This window comes from Armigeres subalbatus, chromosome 2 (genome assembly GCF_024139115.2).
Source record: "Armigeres subalbatus isolate Guangzhou_Male chromosome 2, GZ_Asu_2, whole genome shotgun sequence".
NCBI lineage: Eukaryota > Metazoa > Arthropoda > Insecta > Diptera > Culicidae > Armigeres > Armigeres subalbatus.
The window spans coordinates 153710263-153728146 of NC_085140.1; the positions used below are offsets into that span (position 1 = coordinate 153710263).

The window sequence follows — 17884 nt, forward strand, 5'->3', positions numbered from 1 at the left end:
AAAAATTAAAAAAATAGAAATTGGTCACTCAATTGGATGTTGCAACTGAATCTAAATTCGTTGATTTTACAAAGGATTTGAACGAGGCAATAAAAAAGAAGATTCTGTGCTTGAATACATTTTAAAATCACTCAGCATAGGAATACGGTAGGTAGTTTCATCGGGTTAGGGACAGAAGGACAAAAGGTCAAAAAGACGAAATGTCGAAGGACAATCGGTCGAAAGAGCAAAACGTCGAAAAGTCGAAAGGACAAAACGTCGAAAGGGGCAAAATATCGAAAAGAACTTTCTTCTGTCTTCTCTCTTCTCCTTTTTTTCTTCTCTCTTCTACCTTCCTCCTTCTTCCTTCTTCTTTATCCAATCTTGCTTCTTCCCAGTGAACACATAATCGTATATGGCCTCAACTGTGACATCATATTCGATCTCGTGTTGACTGGGTCCTTTCTTCATTCCTGCTTCTTCTTTATTCCTTCTCCCTTCTTTCTTATTTCTACTTCCATTTTCCTTCTTTCTACTTCTGTTTTTCTATCTTTTTCCTTCTTCTGTCTTCCTCTTCCTATTTTTTATTTGCCATCTTACTTTTTCCTACTTCCTTCTCCATTCTTCATTATTCCGTCTTCCTTCTTCATTCTTCATTATTCCGTCTTCCTTCTTCATTCTTCCGTCTTCCTTCTTCATTCTTCCCTCTTCCTTCTATCTTCTTCCTTTTTCCTTCCTCCTTTCTCCTTTTTCCTTCTTTCTTTTTCCTTTTTACTGATTCCTTCTTCTTGATTCTTACTTCCTTTTTCATTTTTCCTTTTTCCTTCTTCCCTTTTTTCTTCTTCTCTTTTTCATTCTTCCTTCATTTTTCTTCCTTCTTCATTCAGCTTTGTTCCTTATTCGTTCAGCTTTGTTCCTTCTTCCTTCTTTTTTCCTTCTTCCTCCTTCTTTTTTGCTTCTTCCATTTTCGTTCTTCCTTCTTCCTTAATCTTTCACAGGGCTAAGGAACAAAAGTCCCTTCGACGTTTTCTTTTTTCGACCCTTTGACCTTTCGTTCTATTGTCTTTCGACCTTTTGTCATATAATCAGTTTCGTCTGCGTTTTAATTCATGTCATAGGCTCTACAATCAAAAAAGAGACATTTTTTACATAACTCATCCGTATCAAGGCAGTCTTAGGATGAACTTTATGAATCTGATACATTGGAGTGATAGCAAACAGTCGTTGATTTCATCGGTTTTAGTGTCTATGACTGAAATTAGATAATGCACGGAAATACCTGCCGAGTCCCTATGAGAGTGAGTTTAACGTTTGCGTCAATTTGTTCATAAAATGATATTTCTCGATTCTACTGGCTGCCAAAAGAAGCAAATATTTGGCAGGACTTATTAAGGATTATTTAGTCATTTGCTGATATTTACTGTCCCATATTGATATGAAATCTATATCAATATGTGACAGTTATCCTTGTAGTGGCAGAATAGAGATAATTTTCCGATATTTGTTCAAGTTGAACCCCTTAAATCTATTCAAGCTTTCAGGATAAGCCTTGTGACAATAGATAACGACTGATTGCTCATGCAGTTTATCAATATTCATTATACAGTGTTGCACGCAGTGCTGCAATGTTCATTTCCACTCAAATATGTATTCTAATTTTCTGATTTCAAGTGCTAAAATGATGATAAATGGAAATGCCAGTTGATGCTCCGTGACAAATATACTTCCGGCCTGAAGTGTTGAAGATCAAACAATGCTGGTGTTCAATCACTGAATATCTTCATTTATCATATTTTTTAAATTCTTCTTCTGAAATCAATTATCTGTTGATGGATATATATTTGAGTTAAAATCAATATTACAGTGCTCAATGCAAACACATCCAACAATTATTTTAATGAATGCTTGAAGTGACACATACTTTAAGGGAAAAAAGTTTCAGAATCCAAAGTGTTTGATGTCGCCTCTACTCGTACTTTCAACGGCATAAACTTCGGTGAACCGTCAAAGTACACAAATAAATATTATGCATGGTGTAAGCGAATCTATGCTGAAACTGGGTATTGGTGTTTGTAATTCACTTGCAGAGATTTGTAGCTCTGAAGTTGCGAGAAAGCTTTTGGATTGGATTCTCAAACGTTTCAGCTTAAAGTATTCCAGCGGGGAATTCACATCTGAATTGTATTTTAATAACAGAATGTTCAAAAATGTATATGCGTGTGCTTCGAATAATTCGATTTTGAAGTTGGCGAAATGGTCGAATACCGAATGATTATGAAGATTATTATTCGTTTATATGGGCACATGGTTCGCTAATGTTGGTTTATGGCAGAGGTACTAGCTTGCATGGTTGAGCTCTTACCTGTAAACTGCTGTAACTGCTGTACTTCCTCTTCGGACCGAAATGAAAACCACCGTGCGAGTGTTCGTTCACGTGACGATGTCTGAGCAATAAAGCTCGCATAATTGTGGGTTTGTCATCTTCGTGAATCAATTCATCAATAACCATCTGTTTATCAAATCAGAATTAGAAATATGCAGATTAGAACATGAATGATGGAAGAATTTGCCGAATCTGGTACAAAATACCCACCTGTTCAACAATTCGGTAAGCAACCGACGGCAAATCCTTTTCCTCCAAGTCCATCAGTACAACACCGGTCTCCAGACAACGGCGCAAATTTAGCAACGAATGGAACGACAGTGAGGCAACGTGGGGACGGCCCCAACGGTCGGCACCTTCTTCCACGTCTTCCTCGTACTTGATCCAACGGGCCGTCTCTTTCCACTCGCGTTCTTCGCCGGAACCGGTAAGCTCATCCAGTTGTACAAACACTTCGTGTGGGCTGTGATCGTACATCTTCTTGAACTTATTCGACGGAAGCAGGTTCTGCAGCTTATCGCCCTCTTTGCGGTTGATGTTGACCATCGAGGGGCCGCCCGGTTGCGTTTGGGACTGTGCGCTCACCTTGTGGCGACGCAGAGCACGCGGGTCATCCGACCGGTGAGAGGTCAATTCGTCTATGTCGGCTTCCTGATAGCGGTTAAATAACGACAGTTTAATTAGCTCTTGCGTGCCCCATTAGAGCATCGTTTGCGTATTTACCTGCAGCGCAGCATCCTCTGGTTGAACGGAAACTCTCCTGGTGGTGGTACTGACACCCTCCGTTCCACTCTGGCGTCTCCATTCTGGGTGGTACTCCTGCAACGAGTATTTCCTCGATTTATGAGGATGATGGCGCCTGCGATGGATATGATGGAAAAGATAGGCTCAGTTTTTGGTTGGATAAAGAGAGTGGAAACAAAAAAGATTGAAAACGCGTCGTTAAACAAATTTAATGACATCCGTGCATTGGCATCAAATTATGTGAACAAAATGGTCGAATAACAATTCACGAGAACCAATTCACTGAATAATTTATTGCTTAGTGGGGTAGCTGCTTCATTATTTATGTTGTGGAATTGCTTGACCAATGGATTCGAAGATGGATCCTTTTATAGAGTTTTTTTCACGAAGGATTTTGTCTTTCTCTAGCGGATTTGAGTACCAAGTTAATTCGAACTTTAGTCAAAAGTAAGTTGTAACGAATGATTGCTTTGGAGTACCAGTTGAGTTGGCTATCTCAGAATTAGCTATATTTAGAGAATGCTACACACAGCTGGTCGATAGATGAAAATCATGTTTTAGGTCGGAAACTATCATTTAAGTTTCAAAAGAATTAATCTGGTTTCTCAAATTCATCTTGTTCAAAAACCAGCTTGCGATAATTGTGACCATCTTTTTACCAAAAAGCTGTTCTCAGATCTGGCTGGAATGTTCAAGGTAGAATTGTGCGCAAATTTCAGATAATCACGAATGTATTGACGTAAATTATTCTTTATAAGAGACCTTATAGAAACTATACTTTATTTATTCACCATCTTCAACATGTTAAAGTAGAGATCTTAATCTATAACCCTAGATATAACATTCTAGTACAATCTCCACCTATTGCACAGTGGCGTAGCCAGCGAATAGTTCTGAGGGAGCAATTTCAATGTTTCATCTCTGAAATTAATTATGAATTTTATTTCTGTCCGACTTTTCGCCCCTTGTCGTAAAAAAACAATGATCCAGAATCTTTGCGATTTCTCCGCTTCTTTGTAGAAAAATAATGAGCACAATGGAGCACCCCTATTTTCATTTCAATACATAGTTGGCGTGGCAAATGCTGGGTAAAGCGTACCATTGGTACTTCGCGTACCTGAAGGAATAAAATAGACGCCATCTCGCCGTTCTTTAGATAAGGTAACCAACCCCGGTGGGAACTATGGTGGTTTGCTCTTCTCCGGAAATCCTACTGAGCGTCTGTTCTCCATGTTAGGGGCGGCTGATAATCGTCCGAGTGCCAGCGATGTACTCTAAGTGAAACTGTGCGTGCACTGTGGTTCATCGTAAATAAGGAGGAATGATCCTCCGGAAATTTAGCCTTTAAAACAACCTACGCAACGAATAATCAACAAGAGACTGAGTACCGGAACCATCGGCGAATACCACTGCGACGAGAAGGGACTAGCCTTGGAAACTCGGTTCGTGGAACTGCAAATCTCTCAACTTCATCGGGAGCACACGCTTACTCCATGTGCTTAAGGACCGTGGATTCAGCATCGTAGCGCTGCAGGAGGTTTATTGGAAGGGATCAATAGTGCGAACGTTTAGAGGTAATCATACCATCTACCAGAGCTGCGGCTACACACACGATCTGGGAACAACTTTCATAGTGATGGGCGATTTGCAAAGGCACGTGATCGGGTGGTAGCCGATCAATGAAATAATGTGCAGGTTGAGGATCAAAGGCCGGTTCTTCAACTTCAGCATAATCAACGTCCATAGCCCACACTCCGGAAGCACTGATGATGATAAGGACGCATTCTACGCGCAGCTGGAACTTAAGTACGACAGCTGCCCAAGCCACGACGTCAAAAATCATCATAGGAGATTTGAACGCTCAGGTTGGCCAAGAGGAGGAGTTTAGAGTTTAGGAAAGTTCAGCGCTCACCGACTGACGAACGAAAACAACCTTCGACTAATTGATTTCGCCGCCTCCAAGAATTTGGCCATTCGCAGCACTTACTTCCAACACAGCCTCCCGTATCGGTACACCTAGAGATTACCACTGCAGACAGAATTACAAATCGACCACATTCTGATTGATGGATGGCACTTCTCCAACATTATCGATGTCAGGACATATCGTGGGGCTAACATCGACTCTGACTACTATCTGTGATGGTTAAACTGCGCCCAAAACTGTCTGTCATCAAAAATGTTCGTAATCATAATACCGACGATCGCCGCGGTACGACCTAGAGTGACTGAAGCAACCTGATATCGCAACTGCATACGCGCAGCATCTTGAGGCAGCGTTGCCGGATAGAGCCCCTCTGTTGGAATACAGTTAAAGTATCCGAGCGCGACAGGCCCCGCCTGGGAAGCAGTGTTACGATAGACGGGGATACCTTCGAGCTGGTCGAGGATTTCGTTTACCTTGGCTCCTTGCCAACGGCTGATAAGAATGTTAGTCGTGAAATACGAAGGCGTATCATTTGTGGAAGTCGGGTCTACTACGGCCTCCAGAAGAAACTGCGGTCAAAAAGATTCGCCACTGCACCAAATGTGTTATGTACAAGACGCTGATAAGACTGGTAGTCATCTACGGACACGAAACATAGACAATGCTCGAGGAGGACTTTCAAGCACTCGAAGTATTCGAGAGACGGCTGCTTAGGACCATCTTTGGCGGCGTGCAAGAAGACGGTGTGTGGCGGCGAAGAATGAACCACGAGCACGCCCAGCTCTACGGCGAACCCAGTATCCAGAAGGTAGCTAAAGCCGGAAGGGTACGCTGGGCAGGGCATGTTGCAAGAATGCCGGACAGCAACCCTTCAAAGATGGTGTTCGCTTCCGATCTGGCAGGTACGAGACAGAGGTGGACAGACCACGTTCAAAACGACTTGGCGAGCGTGGGGCGTGGGTGTTCGAGGATGAAGAGATGCGGTCTCGAACCGTGTATTGTGGCGTCAAATTGTTGATTCAGTGTTATCTGTTCAGATGTGAACTAAATAAATGAAATGAATGAACGTAAAAGAATACCTAACATAAATATCAATAATGAGCATTTTTTTTCTTCATAGATTTGTTTACAACAATCCGATCGCTTAGGTAATGTGTCGACTAATGTTCAATCACTACTCTTTCAACGCGCATTCGTATCGAATATTGCTCGCAGACAGCAATCAATGCGACTTCGGTGCAGGTTACCAAGACATCAACCACGTTGTCTGGAGCTGCCCCAATTACAATGCTGCCAGGCAGGGCCGGATTTAGCTGGAAGGGGGCCCCAAAATGTACCAAACAGGTTGGTTTTGGTACATAACATTTGTGGGGGCCCAGCATCCATTAGAATTATTATACTACGAGTGCTGAAAAATCGAACACACTATTTTTTGCAATATGAAAAATAACCTTTAATGTGATAAATCTGTACCGAAATTGAAATGTCTCTGACTTCACATGATCATTCACGCCAATAAATTATGTTGCTGCAGAGAACAATCACATTCCTCCATGAAGCGATGCGATGGATGAATCTGCCTTTGGATGTCATGTCCATCAAACTATTTCACTTACCCAAGCTTATTGGGCAAAATATAGCTGTCATATTGATTTTCTATTATAGCACCTGAATGAGTGTTATAAAGGATTTTATAAAAGGATGTTGTGCTTTATTTTAAAATTAAAATTTCTAAATTATTTTAATAGCTATATGCAAAGAATAGAGACTAATCGATAAATTAATTATATTCCTTTAATTCATCGAGTTGAAAGCGGTAATATGTAAACACAAAAATAAAGCAATATTGCACACTTCCCTGGTCTGTGTCACGGAAAAAATATTTTTTGAGATTTTTTGGCATGCCATTCATCCTTCGCGTTTCTATAGATATTGAAAGGGGCAGATTAGTAAACATCGCGTGACGTCCCGCATTGAAAAAAGAAATTGCAGTTCTGATTCAAACACGAACTGTAAACCAGGTATTGTGATCAGGAATTGAAAAAAAAATACATTTAAAATAATAATGTGCAAATAAATTTTAAAATTAAATGGAACAAATCAAATAAATTTGTTAAGACAACCTAAATACCTAGTCCAATTGAAAATAAGAAGAAGAAAAAAATCATTCAAATATCTGATTATACAAATACTCCGCAAACAAAATTTCGCGAATTGGGTTTCCATGAAATGACACAACCACACAAAATAACTAATAACGCACTTTGGGTACTTACTCTGAGCGGCGTCGACGTTCCTCGTTGCTGTCCTCAATCTGGAGCCCTCCGAACTGAGGAGGGCGGTCGTTGCTGTCGAAATGAACGTTCCTCCTGGCACTGGCATCCTGCCGGGGTGGGAAAAGATGAAACAGCATTGATGTTAGGTTTAATTTCAATTACGTCTGATGGGCTGATTGTTCGTCTTTATCCGCATCCCCGGTGGAGAAGAAGCATCACATTCGTGCAGATAGCATCGCGAACCGTGGGATGTACGGTGAGAACGGAATGGAATTCACTTCCACGAATTGTAATCTTTCCATCACCCATGCTGCTGCCTATCCGTGAATACTGAAGTTGGGGCACAACAATCAGGTTATACTACTTCCTTCAATCGCACCTGTGTGAACGGTGCGAGTGTGTAACACCATTATCTTGGCAACCAATTTGGAAAGTAAATTGATACATATTCTACCGTCACAAGGAAGAGGAAAAGCTTGTTAGTTGTGATTTTATCAGATTTTGGTTGGACACAAATGTGAGTAGAAAAACAGTTTTCCCCTTTGAGAATTCAATATTTATGTGTCTTAGGTCATTGTCGCTTCGTAAGTCGCAACGTTTGATGTTACCCTTTAGGTGCTAAGGGCTCGAAATAACCATAGAACATACATAAACTACGAACATAAAGTCATACGTAAGCACATGATATATAAGATTGCCTTGAGATATTTAGGTATCCTCTTCTTCAGGGTTTTGGATCTGCAGTCTCAACTAACTTTTCAACGGTTTTTGGATATAGAATAAAACCAATACCATTTTTTAGGGTCTTCTGATAGCTATTTCAGCACAACGGCTAATTCAGTTTTTTTAAAGCTCTGTAGCATAGCTTACTTTGCTGCTTCAAATTATGAAATGTATTCAGTCTTATTTTCGGAAGGTCAACATACATATGTAGTAGACCTCTTCATGTTTTAAAAAAGCATAAAAAATTTAACCGATCAACCAGAGCTTTAAATATTCGATTATTTTTTATGAAGCCCATCGGCCTTCTTTGTCACTTCACTTCTGAACATATTCATATTCGGCTCTGCACCGTCAATTTTCAGAATGAATATGGGTCAGTGAGTATTTATTTGAATATCACAAATTATTAAATAATCGTAAAACTGAACACATGTTTGATGATTTAAATAAATACACGCATAGATCTAATCCCGACGTTCAATTGAGGGGCATTTTTAGCGCCAAATATCAATATAATCAAGGCTAATTTTGTTTTTTCCGCGCGCGGTTACCATACTCAGTGGTAATCAATTGAATGAATTTATGAAGAAGTAAACTGAGTAAGTCATTCTATGTTTTGAATAATCAAAACACGAATGTCAAAAGTCGGAGTGAATGTGCTTCATGAAAGTGAATATTTCATGCTCTGCGATCAACCCAGAATCACAACGCTTATGCTAAAGAAAGCCTCCTGTAAAATTTTCAGCTGATTCGGAAACAATTTCGAAGTGGCTCAAATCGATTTAGCGTTTTTGGGTTAATTTCAATTTTGAAAAAATTCTAACAAAAGATATAAACGCTGGAAATCATCGCAACAACCTCTAAGCGGAAGCTTTTGTATGATATAAAATACTGGATAACGATATTTGCTAAATTTTTACCAAGCTCTTTTTACGATATATGGATCATTAGTAATGTGCGTATTGGCGCATACGTCACCTCTCTAGTTTTGACAGCTTCGTTAATTATCATTCATAGTTTCTTTTTATATAGAAAGCACATCATGAATGTTTATAAGGAGTCACCTTAATACCCATTCATGATGAATACTTTTTCAAATTTTCCGATGGACCGCCCGCTTATTCCGTTCTATTTGATGCTCTGACAAAATTTTAGCCAAATCGGTCAACGGGGCTCATTGAAAGTTTATATAAAAAAAAGGATGGAGAAACATCGAAAACAGTTATTTGGAGCTATATGTCGCCATTTACGCTTAAAGCTAAGAGAAAACTAGAGTTAACCGGCAAAGTATTAGCATTTTTTTATTGTATGGGTTTCTAGTGTGAAAGAAACGAAATGTGCTCGTAGTTCTTCATCGTAAGTGGTGTTTCACCATGAGTTTAGCACCACCCAAACGTTGATCGATTTGGCTGAAATTTTATCCAGGGCATCAGGGTATCAAATAGAACGGAATATGCGGGTGGCCCATCTAAATTTTTGAAATATGTTTTTTCATACTAATTTGTGCCATCCTAATGCTTATTCATAAATTAACAGCAGAATACACTGAAGTTTTTTTTTACGCGGTTTTTTTTTGCGCGGTTTTTTTTTACGCGGATATTTTTACGCGGTACCGACGTAAAAAAAAACCGCGTTATTTCAAAAAAACGACGTAAAAAAAAAACGCGCTATTTAAAAAAAAACGACGTAAAAAAAACCTATTGGGGGACTTAGAAAATTTTTTATGCCGGTGCCTACTGGGGACTTAGAAAATTTTAAATTGGGACTTATAATGGACGGGGCTTCTTCCTATTTGTTTGCTAGGTGTTGTTTGTAGGTCATAGTACGCTAGTATGGATCGTGATATGGTACATGGTTTTTGTGATATGAAACCAGGAATGTCTTCCGATCTATGCTCAAACTCTTCCAAGAATCTCCTGAAATAAGGCCTTGAGATCTATGAAATAAGGCCTTGAGATCTATAAAGATCTGTCCTCTTGTTTCAAATATGGTGCATGCTCTGTGTGGTTCATAGAATAGATTGTGTTCAAAGCCTAAGTTATTGATCATCCAAAAAAATCCCGAAGCAAGGCCTTTAGATCTACACGCGTAACCAAAGATCTATCCGCCTGTTTCAAATATGGTGCATGCTCTGTGTGACTCATAGAAAAGATTGTGTTCAAAGCATAAGTTCTTGGTCATCCAGAAAATTTCCGAAGTAAGGCCTTTAGATCTACACGCGTAACCAAAGATCTATCCGCCTGCTTCAAATATGGTGCATGCTCTGTGTGGTTCATAGAATAGATTGTGTTCAAAGCCTAAGTTATTGATCATCCAAAAAAATCCCGAAGCAAGGCCTTTAGATCTACACGTGTAACCAAAGATCTATCCGCATGTTTCAAATATGGTACATGCTCTGTGCAACTCATAGAATAAATTGTGTTCAAAGCATAAATTATTGGTCATCCAAAAAAATCCCGAAGCAAGGCCTTTAGATCTACACGCGTAACCAAAGATCTGTCCGCATGTTTCAAATATGGTACATGCTCTGCGTGACTCATAGAATAGATTGTGTTCAAAGCATAAGTTATTGGTCATCCAGAAAACTTCCGAAGTAAGGCCTTTAGATCTACACGTGTAACCAAAGATCTATCCGCCTGTTTCAAATATAGTGCATGCTCTGTTTGGTTCATAGAATAGATTGTGTTCAAAGCCTAAGTTATTGGTCATCCAAAAAAATCCCGAAGCAAGGCCTTTAGATCTACACGCGTAACCAAAGATCCGTCCGCCTGTTTCAAATATGGTACATGCTCTGCGTGACTCATAGAATAGATTGTGTTCAAAGCATAAGTTATTGATCATCCAAAAAAATCCCGAAGCAAGGCCTTTGGATCTAGACGCGTCACCAAAGATCTGTCCGCATGTTTCAAATATGGTACATGCTCTGCGTGACTCATAGAATAGATTGTGCTCAAAGCATAAGTTATTGGTCATCCAAAAAACTTCCGAAATAAGGCCTTTAGATCTATACGTGTAACCAAAGATCTATCCGCCTGTTTCAAATATAGTGCATGCTCTGCGTGACTCATAGAATAGATTGTGTTCAAAGCATAAGTTATTGGTCATCCAAAAAAAATTCCGAAGTAAGGCCTTTAGATCTATACGCGTAACTAAAGATCTATCCGCCTGTTTCAAATATGGTGCATGCTCTGTGTGGTTCATAGAATAGATTGCGTTCAAAGCCTAAGTTATTCGTCATCCAAAAAAGGCGAAGCAAGGCCTTTAGATCTACACGCGTAACCAAAGATCTGTCCGCCTGTTTCACATATAGTACATGCTCTGCGTAACTCATAGAATAGATTGTGTTCAAAGCATAAGTTATTGATCATCAAAAAAAAAATCCCGAAGCAAGGCCTTTAGATCTACACGCGTAACCAAAGATTTGTCCGCCTGTTTCAAATATGGTACATGCTCTGCGTGACTCATAAAATAGATTGTGTTCAAAGCATAAGTCATTGATCATCAAAAAAAAATCCCGAAGCAAGGCCTTTAGATCTATACGCGTAACCAAAGATCTGTCCGCCTGTTTCAAATATGGTACATGCTCTGCGTGACTCATAGAATAGATACGTGTAGATCTAAAGGCCTTACTTCGGAATTTTTTTGGATGACCCAGAACTTATGCTCTGAACACAATCTATTCTATGAGTCACACAGAGCATGTGCCATATTTGAAACAGGCGGATAGATCTTTGGTTACGCGTGTAGATCTAAAGGCCTTGCTTCGGGATTTATTTGGATGACCAATAACTTAGGCTTTGAACACAATCTGTTCTATGAGTCACACAGAGCATATACCATATTTGCAACCGGCGGACGGATCTTTGGTTACGCGTGTAGATCTAAAGGCCTTACTTCGGAATTTTTTCGGATGACCATGAACTTATGCTTTGAACACAATCTATTCTATGAGTCACGTAGAGCATGTACCATATTTTAAACAGGCGGACAGATCTTTAGTTACGCGTGTAGATCTAAAGGCCTTACTTCGAAATTTTTTTGGATGACCAAGAACTAAGGCTTTGAACACAATCTTTTCTATGAGTCACTCAGAGCATGTACCATATTTGAAACAGGCTGATAGATCTTTGGTGACGCGTATAGATCTAAAGGCCTTACTTCGTTTTTCTTTGGATGACCAAGAACTTATGCTCTGAACACAATCTATTCTATGAGTCACACAGAGCATGTACCATATTTGAAACAGGCGGACAAATCTTTGGTTACGCGTGTAGATCTAAAGGCCTTGCTTCAGGATTTATTTGGATGACCAATAACTTAGGCTTTGAACACAATCTGTTCTATGAGTCACACAGAGCATGTACCATATTTGCAACCGGCGGACGGATCTTTGGTTACGCGTATAGATCCAAAGACCTTACTTCGGAATTTTTTTTGGATGACCCAGAACTTATGCTCTGAACACAATCTATTCTATGAGTCACGTAGAGCATGTACCATATTTGAAACAGGCGGATAGATCTTTGGTTACGCGTATAGATATAAAGGCCTTGCTTCGGGATGTATTTGGATGACCAATAACTTAGGCTTTGAACACAATCTGTTCTATGAGTCACACAGAGCATGTACCATATTTGCAACCGGCGGACGGATCTTTGGTTACGCGTATAGATCCAAAGGCCTTGCTTCGGAATTTTTTCGGATGACCATGAACTTATGCTCTGAACACAATCTATTCTATGAGTCACGTAGAGCATGTACCATATTTGAAACAGGCGGACAGATCTTTGGTTACGCGTGTTGATCTAAAGGCCTCGTTTCGGATTTTTTTTGATGACCAAGAACTTAGGCTTTGAACACAATATTTTCTATTAGTCACTCAGCGCATGTACCATATTTGAAACAAGCTGATAGATCTTTAGTTACGCGTATAGATCTAAAGGCCTTGCTTCGGGATTTTTTTGGATGACCAATAACTTAGGCTTTGAACACAATCTATTCTATGAGTCACACAGAGCAAGTACCATATTTGAAACAAGAGGACAGATCTTTATAGATCTCAAGGCCTTATTTCATAGATCTCAAGGCCTTATTTCAGGAGATTCTTGGATGAGCTTGAGCATAGATCGGAACACATTCTTGGTTTCATATCACAAAAACCATGTACCATATCACGCGTACTATGACCTACAAACAACACCTAGCAAACAAATAGGAAGAAGCCCCGTCCATTATAAGTCCCAATTTAAAATTTTCTAAGTCCCCAGTAGGCACCAACATATAAAATTTTCTAAGTCCCCCAATAGGTTTTTTTTACGTCGTTTTTTTAAAATAGCGCGGTTTTTTTTTACGTCGTTTTTTTTAAATAACGCGGTTTTTTTTACGCGGTTTTTTTTTACGCGGTACATGGAGCGACGTAAAAAAAAACCTTAGTATCTCTTATCACGAGTTTGAGATAATCATAATATGAAAGAATTTTTCATCATAGAAGTTTAACAAAACATTAATCATAAAACAAAATTCTGATATGTAATTGGCATTTTTTTAATCATATTAGCTGCCTGTGCTTCAACACTGTCTAGTTAATTCCGAAACAGTAAACTATATCCGGCATTAGGTTCAACTACGCCCAGACGAACAAAAAACAATAACATTCATAATGCTCTCAGATCTGATCCCACTTACCCATTGTTCACCCTGCAGTGTTCCCTGGTCCACCACTGGTTCGTCTTGGACGGTTTCACTAAAATCGTTGGACGTGCTGTCCTCCAGCGTGGTGTCGTTGGATGGTTTGGTGGTCGTCCCGCTTTTGGACGAAATCGAAATCGGACTGGTCGGGGTGTTGGTGGTGGCCGGGGAGCCGCCATTGTTCTGCGGTCCGGTGCTTGGGCCACTCTCGCCTACGGCTCCATTGCCTCCGCTGGCTGCCGGGCTGTCCATTGGTCGCAGGGCCGCCGAGGCCAGCAGCGGACGATTATCCACGGAACGGTGTGATTCGTCGTACTTCAGTGGCGAGTTGTCCACCTGCACCTCATCGTTGAGGCGCTTCAGTTCGAATCGTTCCTTATCGGTGCCAGCCGATCCAAACACCTTTTCCATTTCATCGTCCAGCTGCACCTGGTTGGGATCATCGTTGCTTGTCTGTCAAACGGGAGAAAACACAATGGAGGACACGTGTTAGTTGATATATGTCGGAATTTTCGGAAAGTAAAAACATTTAGTGATTGATTATAATTCGATAATGCAGTGATAGCGTTTTATGATTATAATGGATGAGGTGTAAATTTGAAACGCATGTTTTAAACATAATCGTACAACATTGATTAAAACTGCGGCGCTGAAATCAGCATACTGTTTGGCGTAGAAATTAGCTCATTATTGGACGTAGATCTGCGGCTTAAGGTACAAAACGTATGCTTCTGAGCAAGGCCGAATATATTTTAAAAGAGCAATAGTATGCACGTAGATCTTTTCCTTATGCGGCTGGAAGTAATAAATTACTTAATCTTTCAAAACTTCTAAACTATCTCCTGAAATTTCGGTGATTTTTTCGGTGACGTCACACGGCGGTACCAAGATCGACATAGGCGGACCAAGAAAGCAAGGACTGCCTTTGCGAGTTTAAAAAATGACTGGAAAATCAACTCTGACGTGAAATCAATGCTGTTACACGCTAGCGGAACATGGTGTGTATCAGTGGAGAAAACTCAACGGCTGCAGGTGTTCATCAACAGATGCCTGCGGTATATAATTCGGGCCTGGTGGTCTCACAACTGGATAGCAAACAACGAGCTCCATCGTCTTTGTCACCAGAGGCCGATAGCAGAAATTCGGTATCGAAAGTGAGGCTGGGTCGGCCACACCTTACGTAGGGGCGGAAACGAAATCTGTAAGCAAGCATTAGATTGGAACCCAGCGGGACATCGCAGCATAGGCAGACCCAGAGGCTCATGGCGGCGAAGCCTAAATGAAGACATAAAAGAAGTCGACCGAAAGCTAACCTGGAAACAGGTTAAAGCGATAGCTGGGCATCGCTCAGGTTGGCCATTTGCACCACCGGAGGTGTAAAGGATCCATAAGTAAGTAAGTGCCACAGATTATTTATTTAGAGTAGTGTACTGTGGAACAAAAATATAGGATACAATTAGGATATTATGCGGCTGTCGAAAATTATAAAATATACGGTTTCTAAGAAAATTTTAGGTTAGTGTAATGATAAAAGTGAAAATGAATGCAAGAAATGAGTTTTGTTATGAGAGACGAAGCTAATCGAAGACTATGATAATGTTCATATTTTCTAATGTTGCCTCTAATCGGCAAGTGGGGATTGAAAGAATTTTTTTATCACCCTAACACAGACCTTGCGGCTCTCTGGCGGAAGCTGTGCTATCTCCGTATCATACTGGAGTAGTTCAAAGGATTTTCTTTATTCAGCTTAAAAGGCATTCATCCATTTAAATCACAAGAATATACGAGATAACCTGAAACGAAAGAAACTTTCGGAGCATATTTTGTTTTGATGGATTGTAACAATTGTGGGAGATTTATATCTCACTTTTATCGCCTAGCATCAACAATTGAAAGTGAATACGGCCAGTTCTGGTATTGCACAATATATTGATAACAGACAAATTAAAAAGGGGTGATATTTCTTTTCCCGAAAATTTATGATGAAAAAACGCTAGTAAGCTGGCAGATCTTATGGAACAATGTACCAAGCGTCCGCTTTTGGTATGTACTTACAATATCGCGTGAAAGTATGCGAGGCGCTTATATAGAAAGAGGAAAGTTATAGTTTGTCATATACCTGTTCAATCACTAACGGACCATCTCAAGAATAATAAATATGTATGAGGAATTATTGAAAAACCTTTCTGCCTTCAGGTTGTGTAATGCAGCCTCATCCTCTGAACAAGCATCATTTTTGTTTCAATCAGTCCTGTGGTCGTGGAGGGTCGCAGTTAGTCGACGACTAACAAGCTGTATCAAAATTACTTTTATTTTCAAAACTTTCAAAACATGTTTACAAAAAAAAAACTTTCTGGTTATTTCCCTTCAGGAGAAGAAAAGAAAAGAATATACTGCTTCCGCAATCATGGACTCAAACGAGTGCTCAATCTACCATGAGCGCCTTAGATAAACCATATTGTACTCAACTCGGAACTGTGTCCGCTCTCATGAACTCAGACGAAAGCTCAATTCACCCCAAAAAACATTTTGGGTTGAATTAATAATTTTCAAACTACTGCAGTTTTTTTGTAGCTTGCAGCATAGTGATTCTTGAAACTAACTTCCCTTCTTTAAATCAAGCTTTTAGGATTAGCCTCATAGACTATACTAGAGTCCAGATCAAAGAGAGGTCATATTTTTTTTATATATTAATAATTTAGCAATTAAAATATATCAATTTGATATATTTTAATTGCTAAATTACACACTAAATTTGTCTTTTGAATCTAAGTCTATGTCACTCTCAAGGGGTACTAGCGATTGGATATCACTGGTTAGTATTCGGGTTGCACTTGTGCCGCTTTTGTAGTTCACGACCTCAGAAATCGACTGACGATTAGCAATAGTTGAATGATTGGGGAAATTCCGAAATTTATTGGGTCACATAATAGAGGGTGTTTGTCGCTTCCTTAGCAATGAAGATAAAATAAGATAACATACAGATTTTTCAGACAACCTGATGTGTTTATGTCCCAATGAGTATTTTTCAAGAGAACATTGGCGTCCCAGGTGGCAGAATAGGAAGCGGTATTAAAAAGGTGCATAATCATGTAGGCATATGTACAAACATATGCAGATACTGGGTACATTTGTGCGTTGGTGCGTCAACTTCTTATTACTAATTTTTTGGGCCAATTCCCCCACTTACGTTAAGGCACAAGGTTAGCAACTTGTATTAAGAAAAACCTCAGAGGCGTCGCGTGACCAATTCTTCAACCTGTGCACTATTTTAATAATTCGAGAAAAACACATAAAAGGGACCAGAAATGATAAACGAGTCATTTTTCAGCGCGTTTCTCAATATGTTTGCTTATTTAGTTGCATCTAACTGATTCTTAGCTACTTCTTATTTTCTGAATTAACTCAAACTAAACTAAGCTTAAAAGTGGTAGTACGTAATATTAAAAATTACTGTCATCAGAATCGTTTCTAATGTGGCAAATAAGACATATCGGAAATTATTGAGCTGACTTTCAATTCTAATTTGAGTCATTTTGTAAATGAGACGTAGTTTTAAATAGAGAAAAGGAAATTTGAATATATAAATCATGCAAAGTTACTAATAATAATTTGTAATTAGCATGTCATATCAGAAAAATAAACTCTGTACAATAAAGAGAACAATGAAGTCTTAACTCTTCTCAATTAATTTTAATAATTATTCTATTTACAATTTATTTCTTTGATCAATAATCTGGACTGGACAGATGTCGAACAGTTTTCCGTCCATCAGCATGGACATTAGCACATAAATTTGTTTGGTCCATTGACATTTGACGTCCCCCCTCGCTAACTAAATAGGGGAAAATACCTTTTCTTGGCAGTCTAAGACATTCGCCAAATTGAATGATAAAAATAATGAATAATTACACTAAAACACAGGTATAGTTCAACTGGTATACATTCGTATGCTCTTCCTTTGATGATTGGTGTTCACTTAATATAATATCTTTTATCACAAACTTAGTAAATTTAATATAAAGTAACAGGTCAACGTTTCTTCTATTGGCATAGCAATTTCTATTATCAGCAATGATTTTGCTCCCTTCAGCAACTAGACATGGAAGTAGAAAACTAGTAATGTATTGGTGCCAGATGCTGGTTGTTTATATCCTCTAGTAG

General features: G+C 39.4%; 1 protein-coding gene across 12 annotated transcripts in view; it reads right to left on the reverse strand.

Moving 5' to 3' along the window:
- LOC134211039 (anion exchange protein 2) overlaps positions 1–17884 on the reverse strand; it is a 270760-nt gene that overhangs the window by 20683 nt on the left and 232193 nt on the right. For all 12 annotated transcript variants that reach the window (XM_062687581.1, XM_062687582.1, XM_062687583.1 and 9 more), the window contains 5 exons: positions 13718–14173; positions 7310–7416; positions 3086–3221; positions 2573–3013; positions 2342–2488 (listed from right to left, as the gene is read on the reverse strand). In XM_062687581.1, the coding sequence (XP_062543565.1) occupies positions 2342–2488; positions 2573–3013; positions 3086–3221; positions 7310–7416; positions 13718–14173 (1287 nt within the window). The remainder of the gene's footprint in view (positions 1–2341; positions 2489–2572; positions 3014–3085; positions 3222–7309; positions 7417–13717; positions 14174–17884) is intronic.